General features: G+C 43.2%; 1 protein-coding gene across 2 annotated transcripts in view; it reads left to right on the forward strand.

Annotated features, from left to right (window-relative positions):
* XPO7 (exportin 7) overlaps positions 1 to 18,505 on the forward strand; it is a 36,414-nt gene extending 17,909 nt beyond the window's left edge. For both annotated transcript variants that reach the window (XM_070794857.1, XM_070794858.1), the window contains exons 14-28: positions 890 to 1,025; positions 1,565 to 1,638; positions 2,800 to 2,880; positions 4,096 to 4,159; positions 4,840 to 4,948; positions 5,839 to 5,945; positions 8,162 to 8,250; positions 8,967 to 9,074; positions 10,943 to 11,025; positions 11,267 to 11,481; positions 11,717 to 11,855; positions 13,590 to 13,750; positions 15,144 to 15,242; positions 15,745 to 15,872; positions 16,888 to 18,505. In XM_070794857.1, the coding sequence (XP_070650958.1) occupies positions 890 to 1,025; positions 1,565 to 1,638; positions 2,800 to 2,880; positions 4,096 to 4,159; positions 4,840 to 4,948; positions 5,839 to 5,945; positions 8,162 to 8,250; positions 8,967 to 9,074; positions 10,943 to 11,025; positions 11,267 to 11,481; positions 11,717 to 11,855; positions 13,590 to 13,750; positions 15,144 to 15,242; positions 15,745 to 15,872; positions 16,888 to 16,981 (1,687 nt within the window). In that variant the 3' untranslated portion in view covers positions 16,982 to 18,505. The remainder of the gene's footprint in view (positions 1 to 889; positions 1,026 to 1,564; positions 1,639 to 2,799; positions 2,881 to 4,095; positions 4,160 to 4,839; positions 4,949 to 5,838; positions 5,946 to 8,161; positions 8,251 to 8,966; positions 9,075 to 10,942; positions 11,026 to 11,266; positions 11,482 to 11,716; positions 11,856 to 13,589; positions 13,751 to 15,143; positions 15,243 to 15,744; positions 15,873 to 16,887) is intronic.
* Positions 18,506 to 19,148: the final 643 nt, after the last annotated feature.

Consider the following 19,148-nt stretch of genomic DNA (forward strand, 5'->3'; position numbering starts at 1 on the left):
CATTTGCCTCTTTCTACCCCCACCTTATTTATCAGATGCTCATCTGCCCTAACTGAACAAAGATTAATAAGGATGAAATCCAATACCTTTCTGATTCTGTAGCCTTGTGTAATACTGTGTGTGTGTCATAATATAAATTGAGTTTAGACAATTTCTTGTATACTGGTTCTCAACTTGAGTGTTCCAGAACAGTGACTGAGTCCAGTGCACTCATGATGTCACAAAATGTTGAATAGTTTGTTACCTATTTTCACATTATCAAAATGTCAGATGACTCACTTGTAATAACATCATTCTTACTCACCCAGCATCCACTCACTTGCATTCCAATATGCTTTCTTTTGGGGGAATGGGTGCAGGTGAAAGGGATGAAGTCACAGGTAGCATATCAGCTCTTGGTCCCTGGAAGTGTTCCCTGCCTGTGGGCATCGTCCTTCACTTGTCTCCTTTCCTTTTATGGCTCCGTGAGAAAAAAGATTGAGAGCCACTGGCTTAGTCCTGTCACCCTCATTTTATAGCTGTGGAACTGGGGCTAAGAAAATAAAACTGCTGTACTTGAGTTCTCACGGAAGTTTCAGGGATGACCATTACCCTAGTACTAGTATTTTTCCCCACTGTTTTTAAGCAGTTAAGAGTTCTGCCTCCATCTATAGAATCTCAGGGGACTGGAAGTTTTAAATATCTAGTCATTCATATTCCTTGGCTGTGGTTCCTGAGGCGCAGAAGGGGAGAATTTTGTTCCCTAGTGGAGCTTAGAGCCTGCAGAGAAGGCCTTTCCAATAGGATGATGGGTGAGGGGAGGGGGCGTGTGCCTGTTTCAGAGAGGTTGGTTTTCTGTGGTGACCAGGATATCCTGCTGTTGAGAGAATCATTGCTTTTCCTCCTCCAGGGTGCTCCAGCTGATGAACCTAACAGACTCTCGCTTGGCTCAGGCGGGTAACGAGAAACTAGAATTGGCCATGCTGAGCTTTTTTGAACAATTTCGTAAGATCTACATTGGGGACCAGGTGCAGAAATCCTCTAAGGTAACAGACTCTGAGTTGGCTCCATTTAGTGCTCACTTCTGCTTGTGGAGTTTCTGAGTAAAAGAAATGGCTGTTAACAGTTTAGATATAGTCTCCATTATCAGAATAATCCAAATAGTTCCTCTTGGTCTGCAGAATTTCAGAAAGACTCCTCAAAGACTCATGAAAGAGTAGAAGTCAGCTAGATTCTCCTCTCTGCTTCGCATTCAGTCTTCATGTGCTTAATAAATGACCAGTCACAACATCCATTGGTCTCCCCTAAATTGGCATTCTTAGTCCCTATGTACATGAATTGGATGTTCAAAACAGCAGAAGGTTTTGACAGTCTTTTTATCATTTTAGGATTGAAAATAACATGTACCCAGTATTTAGTAGTACTCAGAAACTAGTTCATTCCGTCAGTAAAGACTTCCCCAGGATTGTTGTTCATATTCTTCTTATGGTTTTAACCTCCTGCATGAAGACAGAAACAGTATTGGGATATGGTTTTTCTTATCTGTATTTTCTGGTTACTTTCTCTTCCCCAAACACACCACCAGCTGTACCGCCGACTCTCAGAGGTTCTGGGCCTGAATGACGAGACCATGGTCCTCAGTGTCTTCATAGGAAAAATGTAAGTGTTCTGGCTCGCCCTCAGCAAGAGCCCCTTGCAGTCCTGTTGCAACTGTAAAATGTGGTCTTGGCATTGTGCTGCCAGTGCCTTGGTATTCCAGCATTGATCGTTTGCGTCAGAAACTTGTGCATTTGAGTGTGTGACAAGCTGTGCTTAGAGATACGGCCCGGCCCCAGAGCATTCCAGGCTTGAACAGGCAAGGATTTCATTTTGTCCATATGGAATCTCATCGGCAGCCTCTGGAATCACGGGGAACCTGTTGGGGTGAACCTGTTGTGACATTAGCAAAATAGACCTTCCTCCCCAGCCTCTCACCAGGTCACCCTCCTGCCCAGAGGCCCCGATCCGGCTTTCGTTTTCTGAATCTGATTGCTACTAGGTGTGCCCCCAGGAGGGGAGCCCCACTCTAATTGAAATGGGCTTACTCCTCTCAGGAACCATCACACCCTTTCAGAGTCTTGAATCGCAAAAATCAAGTGCTGTTATATGAATTATCTTCAAAGTTGGAGCTCCTGATTGGCCCTTTTTGGTTCTTTTATTTATTTTTTTTTTTAAGTTATGCCGCTTTGTTTACATTTCGCCCTTTTTTAAGAGCTCAATTTATCAATGCACACAGTAGTAGCCAAATAAATATATCACCCAGGGCTGTGTGCAGTGCGCCATTTTGCCTCCTTCCAACCATCCTGGACCTAAACACTCGTATCTGTGAGCTGGTTAATCACTTAAGATGAAAAAAACAAAGGGGGTCTAAAGGACTCTGCCAGCCAAGAATCCAGAAGCAAGGGCTACTAGAATTCTGCAGCTGACAGTGGATGGTGCAGTTGCAGAATTGCATACGTCTGCATGTTATCACTGCCGCAGAAATCTCTTGCCCTTGCTGCAGAAATCAGCCCTGGAGTGCCCCAGAATTCCAAGGGCCTGGGTATGGGCCAGTGTAGCTTTGGAACCAAGTAGTGAAGATTATCTGAAGGATAATTTTTCTAGTCAACCAAATGTAAGTACGGAGATTTTATACCCATTTTTTGTGGTTGTGATGTCTGTGAATTGGTGATGCAGGTGTGTGGTGACTCGTGATGGATGATTTTCTTCTTCTCCCAACTCTCCAGAACACCAGGCATATCAAAAGTGTCTCCTGCTTTTTCTTTTCTTTTTGTCCTCCAGCATCACCAACCTGAAGTACTGGGGCCGTTGTGAACCAATCACCTCCAAGACACTACAGCTTCTCAATGACCTCTCCATTGGATATCCTTTTCTAAGCTGGCTTCTGGGTGAAACAGGGACCATGGTGTTACACAGTCTGAGAAATCAGGGCCTCTTCCATTTCTACCTTAATTTAGCTTTATGTAAACCTAAGTATGGGCTTGCCAGGTGGTACTAGTGGTAAAGAACCCGCCTACTGATGGAGGAGATGCAGGTTTGATCCCTGGGTTGGGAAGATCCCCTGGAGGAGGACATGGCAGCCCACTCCAGTATTCTTGCCTGGAGAATCCCATGAACAGAGAAGCCTGGCAGACTACAGTCCATAGGGTTGCAAAGAGTAACTGAAGCAATTTAGCGCACACAAATATTTAAGTATTTTCCATTCTCCTCAGAACCAAAGGCAATGCCCACGTACAATCCAGGACTAATTCCAGACCTTAAAAGTGAGCCAGCCGACAAACTAATCGTCTGTTGTTGTTAAGTCGTTTAGTTGTGTCATAGTCTTTTGTGACCTCATGGACTGTAGCCCACCAAGCTCCTCTGAAATAGTCTCCCAAAGATTTATTCCTGGCTATCTCTGAGATCTAGAAATCCCCAACAGGTCTTTCTGATAGGTACACACTCTTTGAAGCCAAGGTTTTAGCATAGGTGGCAGTAAAGTCCTTCTGGATTTTTCTATCAGCTTATAGGTAGAAGCAGCCTGATCATAAACTTTGCAGTAAAAGTAGTGGCTACACACCCTCTTGACTTGGATTCAGTCTACTATAAAGGTTGAATTGCTCCAAAACAGCTTATCACACCAGGGGTCTACAAGAGAAGTAAACCCTATAAAAATTACTTGGATGGCTTTTGTCATACAGAGCTAGTCTCATTCTAAATGCATAGGAGAGAGGTTTATTCACACCTACAGTGGGTGCTGTACACAGGCTTTAGCGCTTAATTCTCTTTCAGAAGCCCCGTTGAGAAAAGCTACTCTAGGATATCATGATTCTTGAGGGAAACTGCTGGGTTTTAGCTATTTTCTTACACATAGACTTCGAGATGGGTATTCTTTGATCTGTCAGTTAAAATGCTGTTTAGAAGAGAATTCCTTTTTCCCCAATTTGGCAGTGTCATATTCAAATGGTTAAGACAAATAGACTATCCAGGCATGGGATTCATAGTACAGGAAGAAACTGCTCTCACCTAGAAGGTGCCCATTCTGCAGCAGAGGTTCTTACTTTGCATCACACTTTCCTTGACCCTCTTCCTCCTTACATACAGTAGTGTAAGGAAGCTAGTGAAGCTGAGTGCGGTACAGTTCATGCTGAACAATCACACGGTGAGTGGTTGAGCCCCTTTCCTGGTCCTGCTCTCCAGCCACCTCCCCTCCCATATACTCTCAGCAGTGGACATGTTCACATTGAGCTCCTTGGTGCTCAGTCCCTCACACTGCCTTCATACTGCCAGATGATGCTTAACTGTCATCAGAGCTACTCTTTGGGATCCAGATAATCTGAGTTATGGTGAAGTCACCGACTATTGGAGAAGGCAATGGCAACCCACTCCAGTACTCTTGCCTGGAAAATCCCATGAGCGGAGGAGTCTGGTAGGCTACAGTCCATGGGGTCGCTAAGAGTCAGACATGACTGAGTGACTTCACTTTCACTTTTCACTTTCATGCATTGGAGAAGGAAATGGCAACCCACTCCAGTGTTCTTGCCTGGAGAATCCCAGGGACAGGGGAGCCTGGTGGGCTGCCGTCTATGGGGTCGCAGAGTCGGACACGACTGAAGCGACTTAGCAGCAACAGCACCAACTATTACTGTTACTAAAATAACTTAGTTGTAGGTAACAGTAACAGTTTAAAAAAAAATTTTTTTAATACTCCTCATTTACCATTAAGGAATGATGATATGGCCATTAACTTGAAAGGGCTCAGTAATTCTAAAATTACTGGCTTGCATTCCGCTTCTAACCCTGTGTTTTTATTTTTGTAACTTGTTTTCTTTTTTTCAATAGAGCGAGCACTTTTCATTCTTGGGTATTAACAATCAGTCCAACCTGACAGACATGCGGTGTCGAACTACCTTCTACACAGCACTTGGGCGTCTCCTCATGGTGGATTTAGGTACTGCAATAAACCCTAGTGGCTAGTGAAGTAATTTGGCATTGTTCTCAATTTTTACGCGAGGATAGAAAACTAAATGTTGGGAGAAGTCTTTGCTGTTGTTTCAAAAATGTCTGAAATTACAGTTTGATTTCACCAACAACAGATTGTGGTATCATGATCCCTGTAACTGGAAGAAAATTACAGTATGTGTCTGAAGTTTTCATCTGATAGGTTTTAAAATTCTATTCATGATTCTCATCTGTAAGATAAGGGAATTGAGAATTGAGATTCCTAAATGCATCTCATTGGCCAGATAATCCCTCCTGCCACATTGGGGTGCAGCCCACCTGAGACGGCCAGTATTCCTCAGCACCCGCTTCCCTGGCACAGACGTACCAGGAGAGCTTATGTATCTTTCTGGTTCTGGTTGTGATATTAGCAGTTTGGGCTCAGCTTACAACCTGAAGCTTAATAGTATCACAATTTTTAGCTGTTTAGGTTTATTCCTCCTACTAGACTTACAAGGTAAAACCTTCTGTGTTTATGAAGAATTACTTAAAAAGGGAGGGGGGTAATAAACTCCTCCACGTATGCCTAATTCAGGTTCAGGTCTCATCTAGTTCTCATACACCAGACTCGGTCATTTCTCATCAGAATCTTTGATATTGAACCTCATTGGGGCATTCCTGAGTTAGATGATTTCTGCTGTGATGATTTTTCTAGTTTAAAAAATTATCTCTGTACATAATTTTATTCTGAAATTACTACTAGTACCTACTGGGATAATCAAGAGACTGCTCTGAATTATCCCTGGATCTGTACTTCCTTTATAGCAACTTACTTTTCACACATACCACAGCCTTGCACGTTTTGTATTGGGGTCACAGCCGGGGTTATTTTCCTTACAGGAGAGGATGAAGACCAGTATGAGCAGTTCATGCTGCCGCTCACAGCGGCGTTTGAGGCTGTGGCCCAGATGTTTAGCACTAACAGTTTCAACGAACAGGAGGCAAAGGTAAGTCCTTCACACACTGATTGATCAGCTTCTGGTTGAGGGCTAGTCCCTGAGAGAGACTGGATTGGATAGCACTGCAGAAAATAGTGTTTTATCTGTAGATTTTCTACTGATACAGCTTTTTACTCAGTCTCTTGGATTCCTGGGATTTTTAAATAGAAGAACGAACATAAGTTTATAAACTCTTAAGTGTTTATGTTCTTAAACAGTTCTTAGGATTTTTTATCTTTAAGTTTTCACATGTGTTAGCATAATATTAACATGTTTTCTCATTGCCTTTTTAATCTCTGAAGTATATTTGGTCATGTCTCCTTTTCATTTTTAATACTGCTTATTAGTGCTTTCTTTCGTTTTTCTAGATGTCTTGCGAGAGATTTGTTAGTTTATTAGTCTGCTCACAGCACACAAAAGAATTCTTTCTTTTTTCATTTTCTTTGTTTTATTTCTGTTTTATCTGTTTTCTATTTCATTCATTTCTGCTCTTAATCTTTATCTTTATACCTTTTACTTGAATCTTTTCTGTGGTTGCCACTTCACTTTTCAAGCTCTTCTTTCCTAATACGGTCATTTAAAACTATAAATGTCTCTTTAGGTGTATTATTTCATAAATGTTGTTTTGTTTTGTTTTTTTAATTAGTGTAAAAAAAAAAAAAAAACATAAAACTTAACATCTCAGCCATTTTTAAGTGGTTTAGTAGCAGTAAGTTTTCACATTGTTTTGAAACGGGTCTCCAGAATCCACAAGCTATGATATATAGCATCTTTCATTATCATTCAGCTTTTTGCATTTTATTTCCATTAAGATTTCGTCTTTGACGCATGAGTCATTTAGAAGGGTTTGTAAATTTCCATATAAATGGAATTTTAAAGTTACCTTCAGTTATTGATTTCTAGCTGTCAGAATAGCCATCTTTTTTTTTTGCTTTCCTCCTCTTCTTGTTTCTTGCACACCTGCTCTCTTTACCTATAGATCTCTGTACCAAAACCAGAAACAATGGACTATTAATATTTGTAGGACTTTTCTGTAGTGTTCATGGCACTAATACTGAGTTTTAGAGCCACCAAATAGCCCAGTGATACTGCCCTCTAAAATGCCATACTTTACCTGACATTATAAAATTCTCCTTTTTCATCTCTAGAAAGCCTCTTGGTGTTCTCTCTTCAAATTAACAAGGAAGTCAGAGAGCAACGCCAGTTACCAGACTCTCTCGTCTTTACTCTGGTGTACTGGGGTCTGAGATGGGTACTACTATCAAGGATAACTGAGGGATAGCAGCCCCTTCCCCGTCACATTAGTTCTGTACAAAACAAGTAAAATTAATGAAACAACCACCTTGGCCATGAACTACAACCATCACTATATCTTTGTCATGTCTCATGTAACAAGCCCATGTCTTAGACTTAAAGTTGAGCTTATGGTATCAGTTTAGGAATAGAGCTGTAAGCAGACCATTAGCAAAAATGCAGACATTTTTTACAAACGAATCAGGATACTCAGTGTGCCTACTCATGGCTGTTAGCTTTTGGAAAGTGGTTTCATTGCTCTTCAGGGCCCACTAGTCAATATTCTGTTCAGAAAGAGTGCTTTGGATTTGGAATCTTGGTGTCCTAACCCTGGCCTCTTGCTGCCTACGGCAGGACTGTAATTGGGTCACAGGCTCTTATTCTGTAAAGGCATAGTATTAGTACTTTATAGATCCAAGATCCATCAGTCTTCTTTCTAGATAACCCAACCAAAAGGCAAATAGTCTTGCAGACTTCTGTCTTGCTCCTGGCAGGGTCTGCATTTGCATTCCTGTGGTACTGACCCCTTTGTAACTAGATGTGGTACCAGACCTTTAGGGATATGACTCTTCTCCGTCTTCTTGTATGTGCTTTTTTTGCTTTTTTCTCCCCCACCTTTTCTTGAATAAGCTTTTTTGCTTTTCCATTTTTTACATACAATTTATCACATTAATGTCTTAAAATCTTATCATCCTCTGTTTTTGCTATGATGGGCCAGGAAACTATCCCTTTCTCTGGATATAAAAAGCATCCAAAACTAGTTTTTTCAAGAGAAGAGATTGCATTTCTCTCTCTAGTATGGGAGAGATCGAGTCAGAATACTTGCGAAGGAATATTTGTTGAATGATGGGAGAAGGAAGATGAAATTCCCATCGGGTGGTGATAGGTTTGGTGTTTCTTCCGTCTTAACATATTTTTGCCTTCTACCACAGCGAACTCTAGTTGGCCTCGTAAGAGACCTGAGAGGGATAGCTTTCGCCTTCAATGCCAAGACCAGCTTCATGATGCTGTTCGAATGGATGTATCCTAACTCAAAGCTAGGCGTGCACCTCCACAAGCTTTACCTGGAGGGTGAATGGGTGATGGAGTCACTGGAGAAGGTGGGAGGAATGAATTGTGAGGCTGAGAAGGTGGAGAGTTACCCAGAAGGCAGCCATATCTTTCGAGTTCTCATTCCTCAGTGATCTAATAATGTGAAGCTGCCTGGTCATTGAGATTGAGGAATGAGTGAGGTGGGGCTCCTCAGTTTCTGTTTGGGGTCCCAGTTATAAATCCCTTTGGAATTCTTGCATGTGAATTTTGCTACACTGAGAAAAGAGACTTTTCAATCTACTAATAAATAAGACAGCTGTTCTAGGAGTTAGAAAGGCTAACCTTACTAACTTCATAATCTGTAACAAAGCACTTAACATCTAAGTGCCTCCGTTTCCTCAAAGTTATGTACAGTTATGCTTCCCTGTCACCCCACAGAAGTGGTAAGAGGACAGATAACAGGATGAAATGCATTGTGCTTCTCAGAAGAAAGGCATTATGTAAGTTAAAGTGTGTCTTTAGATGCCCGTTAAAAGGTAAAGGACACACAGTTGCTCTAGAACCTTCTGTTGAGAAAGACGCTAAGATTAGCAAGCAGGAGACAGGGGATCAGAGAACTGTAATTTGGCAGTTCGTGCCTGACCAGTGCTGAGAACTTCTGTACCTTTCTGGATTCAGAATTCTCCCTTAGCTTTTCATTTACAGCTACCCCTCCTACATGCCCATCCTGCAGCGGGCCATTGAGCTGTGGTACCACGACCCAGCTTGCACTACACCTGTGCTCAAGCTGATGGCTGAACTGGTCCACAACAGGTAAGCAGGGAGAGTCTCAAAAGGCCCCGCCGCCCTTCATCTGAGCGGGCCCTACGGTTGTTTGTTTTATCTAGTGTTTTCAGCAGATTATAGAGGGTACGAAGATTCACTGCTGTCAAACTTTGAAAACCTCTGATAGACTGTGTTCTGTTTTTGTTTGTTTGAAAGAAGGATGTCCCCACCCACACAAACCCATAGCGGCTTGCAGGAAGTAAGTCACTTTTTAAAAAGCGTCTCAAGATACCCACTCTTAAGTGTGACCAAGAGTCTCATTTATAAATTTCTTTTTCATTTATTTATTTTTAATTGAAGGATAATTATAACGGATCAGCCATAAGTATACATATGTCCCATTATGTGTTCATTGTTCGGCAGATGACAGCTGAATCAGTGAAGGTTTATCTTAAATTAAGAAAGATTTCCAAAATACTACGTTTTAGATTTGCCCAGCAATTTAGGGGCGTAAAGAAAAGACAACTTCAGCACCTTGACTGCACTAGAGCTTCAGCTCTGCATCTGCCTTGCATCTGTACCAGCACACCTGAGAGAATTAGTCATTTTTACAACTACCTTAGTGAAGAAGTGGGTGATAGTCACAGAAGCTGTAGCCACCTGTGAGGCTTATAGTTAAGACTTACTTATAAAATAAACCCTGAAGAACATCTGCTCTTTGCCAGTTAGGCACTTTGATACTGATCGTGCCAGACAAAACCTCGCCCACTTAGATGTTACATTCTGGAGGGACAATAGTCAGTAAAACAAGTGTGGAAGATCATTTGACAAAAGTAAGATAATAAAACAAGGGAGCTGAAGAAGAGAAGGATTCTCAGAGACAGTAATATAGATGGACCAGAAGCATTCTGGTATTCCCTGCAAGGAGAGGGAAAAAGCAGTCAAAACAGAAAAGAACTGCAGTGGTCCTGAGACAGAATGAGCTTGCTGGCTGAAGCCTAGGGAAGGAGGGGAGACCATGGTGGGCGACCAGTCAGACACATCGAGCAGCAGCTCAGTACAGCAGTAGTGAAGCATGGTGTGTACTCTCAGTATATGTGGGAAGCTACTGGAGTATGTTAAGCAGGGATTAAAATGATCTCCTTGACATTATTTAAAGGTGTCCTTCTAGCTTCACGTGGAGAATGAGACCCTAGGGGCAAGAGCGGAAGCAGAAGGACCTCACAGCAGGCGGGTGGGTTCAGGACATATTGGAGAGCTAGATCTTGACGGATCTTGACCTTCTCTGTGGCGGGGGGTGGGGGAGGAAGAATCAAGAGGACTCGTGTTGGTCTGAGGCCTTACCAGCCATGAGGTCAGCGACCTCATTAAGCAGTAGAGGAGCAAGCCAAGGAGGAGAACTCTGGCCTAGGGGGCAGTCAGGAATGCAAAACTCAGGTTGATGACGTTGTTTGCCTTCCCGGCTTGACTCCCCAGGTAGCGCTTTCAGTCCCTTCACAGCTTTTTTTCAGAAGTAGGGACGATGCTTGTACTCCGCCCGCAGTTGCCAGTGAATCTAGAGAGGTAATATGTAATAGATTAAAGTCTGCAGGGCTGTGAATGAGTACAACCAAGCAATGACTGTGCTAGAACCCATACTTTAAATCAAATTGAGAATTTTTTAAAATAATTTATTTCCAGCTTCATTTCCCTTGTTTCTTTTAAATGTTTCTGGTTTGAGCAGCAGAACTTGAATGTATCATGTTTTTCTTCAAGATACAACAAGCTACATCACTGGTTATCTTGTATTAACTTGGTTATTTCACATTAGGATAGGTAGTCTGTGTCTTCAGGCTAAAAGTATCACCTAAGGTACTCAGGCAAGAGTAAGTCTTCCAGCAACATCTCTGACTTTTATCTCCTCTGTGTTTGCTCAGATCCCAGCGACTCCAGTTTGATGTCTCATCCCCCAATGGCATCTTACTCTTCAGAGAAACCAGCAAGATGATAACAATGTATGGTAAGCAGTTAAGAGGAGCAGAACCCTGGAAGTGAATTCTAGCCCAGTCACCACACTCCGCAGTGTGGGTCTCAGGCCAGCCCTGGCAGTATCCAGGACAGCACTGCCAAGGCATGCTGTGTTGTTCATGCACTCGTGTTACAGCGCCACCCGGTGCCAAGGGCTTTTGGACTAATAGGTTGGGTTGGTGTGTAAACTGTCAGCTACCACGTGATTGAATAAATGTATCTTGTCTACTCAGGCAATCGCATCCTGACACTAGGAGAGGTCCCGAAGGATCAGGTCTACGCACTGAAGCTCAAGGGCATCTCCATCTGTTTCTCCATGCTGAAGGCTGCTCTCAGCGGGAGCTACGTCAATTTTGGAGTCTTCCGTCTCTATGGGGATGATGCCCTGGACAATGCTCTACAGACCTTCATCAAGCTGCTCCTCTCTATCCCCCACAGCGACCTCCTGGTAAGCTCTGAGCTTCATCATTGACCGAATCTGAGCCCCTCATCATGTCAGTCTTTTTTTTTTTTTTTTTTGGCTGAGGCCATGATTGAATGTTTCTCTGAAGAACTAGAAGCTAGCTCCACTGGGCCCTTCTGTCTTCCCATCTGAAGGGCACTAAGCTGTTTATTTCTGATCGTGCTCACACGTGCTGAGGTACCCATGACCTCCTCTGACTCTAACCCTGCTTCTCCCACAGGATTACCCCAAGCTCAGCCAGTCTTACTATTCACTACTGGAAGTCCTCACCCAGGACCACATGAACTTTATTGCAAGCCTGGAACCTCATGTCATCATGTATATTCTCTCTTCCATTTCTGAAGGACTTACTGCACTTGGTAAGCACCTGGGTGGGTGGGTGGGCTGGTCAATTGGCTTTTACCACCTCACTAAGCAAAAGGGAGAATCTTGCCTCAATAGGATTACTGCTTTGGGGAGTTGTCCCTCACACCAGAGTATATAACTCTTGAGAACATTCTCCTCCAGCACATACTTACTGATGCCCTCCTACAGACTAGGCACTAAGGACCTAGTAATTAGTCCCTGTCCCTTGGGAGCTTTTCATCTGGTAGATGAAATAGACTTGTAGACAGATGACTGCCTGTTCCCGCCCTTACCTGTGTAAGCACAGCAGTGGGGTGAGTACAGAGTGTGTAGGAGCACCCCGGAAGAATACCTGAATTCCTGGCCTTGAGGAGGGTGTCCTGCAAGGCGCTGAACGGGCATCATCAGATGAATTGGGGAAGAAGCCTGGCAGCAGGAACAGCAAGTACTAGCCCCCAAAGGCAAGGAAGAACCAGGAAGTCCAGATGGCAAGAGAGGAGTGAGGCGAGGCTGGAGGGAGAGAGGAGGCAGGGCAGATCTGGAGGTCATGGAGGCTGCCCTTCAGCTGGATCAGGGTGCTTGGATCCTAGCCTTAGGGCAGTGGAAGCAGTGGGGCATTTTACTCAGCGTACTCCGTAAGTCTTTTCATCCTACTCCACCTGGCTCTGGTCAACCATTTTGTTACCACACTGCCCGCCAGCCACCTGTCTTAGTTGGTGTGTATGTGTACAGAGAATAAAATACATTTTTAGACTAAGCTGAGCAAAACATAAGTCAACTAAAAAATGATCATAATTTATTGCAAATGCATAGAGAATGACTTTTGAATTGTCTGCCATGGTGAGTTAGCCACACTTCTGTGCCACTTCCTTGATATGCACTTACCCCTAGCAGGGTGCATAACCATATCTAGAACCATCCAGCCAGGTATCAGATCCTGCTTTAGAAGGCTGTTTTTTAGCTTCTTGAAAAACCTTGGCTTGCACAGAAGCAGCATGGTTTACTCGTTTAGGCCTGTGGTCTGAGCCTCACCAAGTCAGTGCTGTCTGCAGGCTGCACTGCAATGTCCCCTTTATAAATGCACAGACACCTGCAGCTTTACACCACACACTTCCCCAGAAATGCCAGAGAGAAAAGAATGTTTCAGCATCCCACTCTTAACAAACCGTAGTGTCGATAGGCTGTACTAAGCTGGGTTCAGTGACATCACCCAGGTAACTCGGAGCACAGGCTCACGTCGCGTGCTTGGATTCTAATCATTGCTCTTCCAATTACTTGCAGTTACTAGACCTTAAGGCAAGTCACAGAACCTCTACACACTTCTGTTTACTCATTGGTAAAATGGAACACCTACCTCCTGGCGTTCTCTAAAGGATAAAATAGAGATAAAGTCCCTAGCACAGTATCTGACACGATAAAAGCACTTGCTCTACTATAAGCTATTTGTTACTTTTTATGAAGCAGAAGACATAAATCCACATCATATGAAGTCAATAATTTCAGTAGTATTTCTATTATTAGCTATTATGAAGAGCTCATTTTCAGATTTGGCATTAAACCCGGCTGTAAGATGAGGGTGAGAGGTTAACAGACAGCATCCCCATTGGTAGTCTTGGCTACACCAGCCACGTCCCCAGTCCAGCTAGGTGCCTCTGAGGGGTCTGAGCTTGGCACCTCACATTGAGCTGCATTGCCAGTGGCAGCTCAGTACCCCTGCTCTGTTCCATCCCTGCCCTGCTCTCTTCCAGACACCATGGTATGCACAGGTTGCTGCTCCTGCCTGGACCACATCGTGACATACCTCTTCAAGCAGCTTTCACGCAGCACCAAGAAGAGGACGACGCCCCTGACCCAGGAGAGCGACCGCTTCCTGCATATCATGCAGCAGCATCCAGAGATGATCCAGCAGGTGAGGAGTGTGAGGGGCAGGAGGTGGCATGGGAGAGAGAACCTCTCTGAGAGGGGGAGGCCCAGCAAGATAATGAACTTGACCAACATCTCACCTGGTTAATGCTGCCAAGGAGAATTTTATGCCTTAAAATGACAGCAGATTTTTGAGTTTGCTGAGAAATCACTGAATGTGGATATAGAAAATCCGAAAAAATCAGGTTTTGAATTTTTCTTCTGAGTGTCACACCAGCCCCCGTGCCTTGGGCCTGTCCCATGAGCACCGTCCTCCTTCCATGGCAGTGGCTTTGCTCATGAGTACCCAGCTGTAAAACTCGTGCTGCCACTTGCAGAATAGAAGAGTGTAGGACAGGGAATTCCCGGCAGTCCAGTGGTTAGGACTCCAAGCATTCACTGCTGAGGACGTGGGTTTGAGAGTCCCTTGGACTGCAAGGAGATCCAACCATTCTGAAGGAGATCAGCCCTGGGATTTCTTTGGAAGGAATGATGCTAAAGCTGAAACTCCAGTACTTTGGCCACCTCATGCGAAGAGTTGACTCATTGGAAAAGACTCTGATGCTGGGAGGGATTGGGTGCAGGAGGAGAAGGAAACGACAGAGAATGAGATGGCTGGATGGCATCACTGACTCGATGGACGTGAGTCTGAGTGAACTCCGGGAGTTGGTGATGGACAGGGAGGCCTGGCGTGCTGCGATTCACGGGGTTGCAAAGAATCAGACACGACTGAGCGACTGAACTGATCTGATCTGATCTGGGAGACTAAGATCCCTGCAAGCCACACTGTGCAGCCAAAAAACGTACATGTTGTTCTACCTTTCAAATAAAGCTCTCGGTTTAACAAAAAGAAAAAAGAGCACATGACAAAAGGAGATAACTGACCACACATGGAGATCAAACCGTATGCCTACCATTATTTAATTTGTATGCAACATATTTTCAAAAATAAGATTTGCAGAAATACACCAGATAAAAATAGATAAGGAAAAAGAATGGAATAATTTAAGATTTTAGCCAATAATATTTTAACCAACCTCATCTTTATCTATGTTTTTCTCTTAAGAAATCGTGAACATCCCCAAAATGTTATAAATCTCTCTCTTCTGATACAAGATCCTGAGAGCTTTAGTGCACGGTGATTTTGCTTATTATAATCATTTACTTGACCGATCCCATTACCCACAAAAACCAGAGTTAACTGGAAAGGTCCATTTTTAAATGAATGATCAAACCAATTCCCTGGAAAGGGAATATCTTGTAACTCACCTTATAATAGATTTAAATGAAGTTTCATGAACTCAGAAAAGGCTTTAAGCCTAATAAACTCTGTCTGGGATCTGTAGTTCTGTTTTGGGTAGCCACACACCAGGTCACTGCCTCCGCTTCTCTGTTTCCAGATGCTGTCAACGGTGCTGAATATCATCATCTTTGAAGACTGTAGGAACCAGTGGTCTATGTCCCGACCCCTACTCGGCTTGATACTACTTAATGAAAAGGTAGGAGAACCAGCTCCTTGGTATCCAGGGCACTGTGGGAAAGACAAAAACACCCCCACAGTGGTGAGAGAGAGAAAGTGGCCCATTTTCTGAGCATATCCTGTTCATGCGCTGAACAGAACATAATCACTTAAACATTAGAAGTGAGCACCTATAGCAGTTCAGACAGAAGGGGAAGGATGAGGAAGTGTGACAAGGAGAGAAGCCTCTGGAGATCCGAGCACCTGAGGCCTACATTCTAGTTCCAGTTCTGCCATAAACAGACATAAATCTAAAAATTCTTACAAAAGAAGAATCTGCATCAGGTGACCCTCGTAGCATTTATCACTTTAAGATTCTAGATTTTTAAGTAAGATAATGATAGCCTACAGGTGCTTGCATGAACTTAAAAAAAGTATCCAATTTTGTTTCTTCTAGAACACTCCTGTTCTTCAGGTGATGAGGGGCTAGTCAGCCTTTCTGCCTCTTCTCTCCTTACCTTCTCTCTCTCTCTGCCCTGCAGTATTTTTCTGACCTAAGGAACAGTATCGTGAACAGCCAGCCACCAGAGAAGCAGCAGGCTATGCATCTGTGCTTTGAAAACTTGATGGAAGGCATCGAGCGAAACCTTCTAACGAAAAACAGAGACAGGTGAGTGTCGAAGGCTCTGCCAAGAAATCCTGGGCAACTGTTAGTTTTCAGATCATTGAAACATAGGAGACTCCTTCAAAGTCTTCTAGAGGCCGTCTAAAAAGAAATGCTTCCCAATAGAAAAGCAAGCCACAAAATAATTTTAAATTTTCTAGTTGCTGTAAAAAGAAACAATATTCATTTTAATATCTTTTATTTATTTAACCCATGTGTCTAAAATAATGTTAATGTGTAATCAGTATTTTTAAACTGAGAATTTTAACATTCTTTTTATTGTGCTAAGTCTTCAAGATCTTGCGTATTTTACAATTAACAGGACATCTCAATTCAGATGCTAAATTTTCATCGGAAATACTTAATTTGTATTTAGATTTCCTAAGATTTACAGTTGACAAAGTAGACTCCCATACGTAAGTTGTTCTAGACATACTTAGTTATCCAATAACTGAACTTATTCAGGTTTTTCTAAATTGATTTTTTAAATTTTCTTTCATTTTAATTAATTTAAAATAGAGCTTTTAACTTCAAATTAATTAAGGTACAGTTGGGGAACTGAATTTTAAATGTCTTTTCATTGCATTCAGTTCCTCAGTTGCTCTGAGCACTTCAAGTGCTGTACAGCCACCTGTGACTAATGGCTACCATACTGGACAGCACAGGTCTCTTGGCATTAAGACATGAGACAGCCTCATTCTCGTCAAGCCCTCACCTCGTGAGGGTTACTTCCTATCTGACAGAGATGAGATTGAGATTCCTTTTGTGCTGCCATGAGCCTGAAATGATCCTCAGAGCCCTGAATTTAACCAGATCTTGAGCTTGCCTTGAAGTTGTCAGGGAGAAAGGGGTGCAAAACTAGCCCAGCTTCTCCTTAGTTTTAGGACTGAAATAAACTGACCTGAGAACCTATTGTTTCAAACATTCTGCCTCTCAGTAGCCACTTGCTTGCTAGAAACATTTTCGGCAAAGACCTTTTCCTTCCACTCTGCTCCCCCAACTTACATGCTCCTCTCTGTAGGTTCACCCAGAACCTGTCGGCATTCCGTCGAGAAGTCAACGACTCGATGAAGAATTCCACGTATGGAGTGAATAGCAATGATATGATGAGCTGACACCTCCTTGGACTCTACCTGTACAGAGCAGTGCCCCTTTGGTCTGACCCAGGGGGCGAACAATTACAATGGAGAGGGCTTGGCTGATCCTGGCCCCCTCCTCCAGGGGTATGGGGAAAATGGCAGAGGTCAACTAGCTTCTTCCCCAGGGAATAGGGGTGTGCGTGCACTCACTCGGGGGGCAGGGCGCTGCTGGTTCCTGGGGGATTGGGTGGGAAGGGTGGTGGGAGGAGATACGGAGATAGAGGCACAAATGTGTGAGTCTCCAGCCCCTCTCCTCCTGGGGCCACCCACGGGGAAAGAACCCCCAGTGTCCTGCCACAACCTGCCTTGTATAAACATGTACATTTTTTCATAACATTTTGAACAAGGTTTATATTGACTCAAGTTTAAAAACAAAGTGTGACTGAAAAATTTTTACAGAGTCTAGTGCACCAATGCTGATGTGAGGGGTTGTGTATGCGAGTGAGGAAAAAATGTGTATTCTGGTGGCCTGAAGCTTTACTGGACAAGGATGTGTGAACGTGCAGAGATATATTTAGTGACACAGTGTAGAGAGGCAAAAAGAAAAAAAAAGTAAAAATTCCAAATGTATATTTTTTCTTATTGCCCTTCCCTTGGCCCCCAAATTATCACTTCCTGTTACTATATTACCCTTGTTATTAGGAACTCTAAGCCATGCGGAGCACCACCCCTCTTCCCCCGTCAGCCTAGATGCCGCCCTCGGTTCCATGGCCTCTTGCAGTGACCGTCAACTCCAGCTAAAAGTGTTTGGTGTTCTTAGCTTCATCCTCTTTCCCATTTTGCCGATCCCCCATCCTCAGACATATGCCTCTTGCTTTTAAAAGTCAGATGTAACTCTATAATTTAGGGTTCTTGGTCTCTGTTCAAAGTGGAGACCAGAGAAAAGGAGTTGAGCCAGTGGCTCTCCTGTCGAGCAATTTGGATGAGTCCACCAGAGGCCCAGTCACGTGTGGCCAATAACTTTTAGTCTTCCCCAGCCCTCGAGGCAGTGTGTGTGGATGTGTGCGTGTGGATATTTATATATGTACCCTGCACTCGTGAATGTATGAACTGGAGGACGTTACTACAGTGGAGGGGTTCTTAATAACAAGGTCTGCCTAGCATGAAGTATTTAACATTCTCCCACCCCTTTAAAAATATACATTTTTATAAAATGAAAACCATAATAAATGTTTTGAATATTAAAAAAAATTAACCTACAGAGGAAAATTAACGGAGAAAGCTATTTGCCTTGTACTTTTTCCACAACTGTTGCTGCTAGTTGTACGCATCTCTAGTTCAGCTCTCGCCCATGGGACACTCATCAATTAGGTTTTATTTTTATTTTTCTCCTCTACCCCCAGAAACAAGCCTGTTAATTTTTTTTTTTTTCCTTCTCCTCTGGCGACTGTGTGGTGAATCCTTTCTTGCGTGATCAGGTTGCGGATAGACTTGTAAGGGTGTTTGCTGCATACAGTGTAAGCATTGTGACCGCCAATAAACTTCAATGGTTTCTACTGACCTGGTTTCAGCAATCAAGTCTAGTGTGTTGGCAGGGACATGTCTCATTCTGAACACATGAAACATGCATTCCTGAAAGCCAGTGGGTGACAAGGGACCCCTCAACTCTGAAATTAGCTTGTTTCTCATTGGATGAAGTCTGAGTCTCTGTCTTTTTAAAAGCAGGACTCTTAGTCTATATATTCTCTATATAAAAAACATGCTGGGCCCACAGCTATAACAGGTGAAACCTCTCTAACTCTTTATGAGCTTCCAGGTAACAACAGGGTACCCAGGAGAGAAGTAGTAATTGCAAAGACCCCAGGTATTGTTCTGACATATATGCTCGTGGGCTGGGTGTCACTCATAGACCCTGACAAGTTCAAGGATAAATATTATCCCCCAAAATATTTGGCAGATTTCATGAGCCAGAATTGTCAAATGAAGAACAGAACTGTCGTAAAAGGGACTATTTCTCATCCCCTTTGCTATGTAGGACCCAGATGTAAAAGCATTTAGTTTCCAGGAACATTGGAAAGTATTAAAGTACTACAATATCTTCCTGTAGCTTAATGCAGAGTGACATTCAGTAATCACAGGCTCTAGAGAGCCACTCTAGTCCACTAGATATACCTTTGTCTGCTGTTTTGGTCTCTGGTCCAAA

Source organism: Bos indicus, chromosome 8 (genome assembly GCF_029378745.1).
Source record: "Bos indicus isolate NIAB-ARS_2022 breed Sahiwal x Tharparkar chromosome 8, NIAB-ARS_B.indTharparkar_mat_pri_1.0, whole genome shotgun sequence".
Classification (NCBI taxonomy): domain Eukaryota; kingdom Metazoa; phylum Chordata; class Mammalia; order Artiodactyla; family Bovidae; genus Bos; species Bos indicus.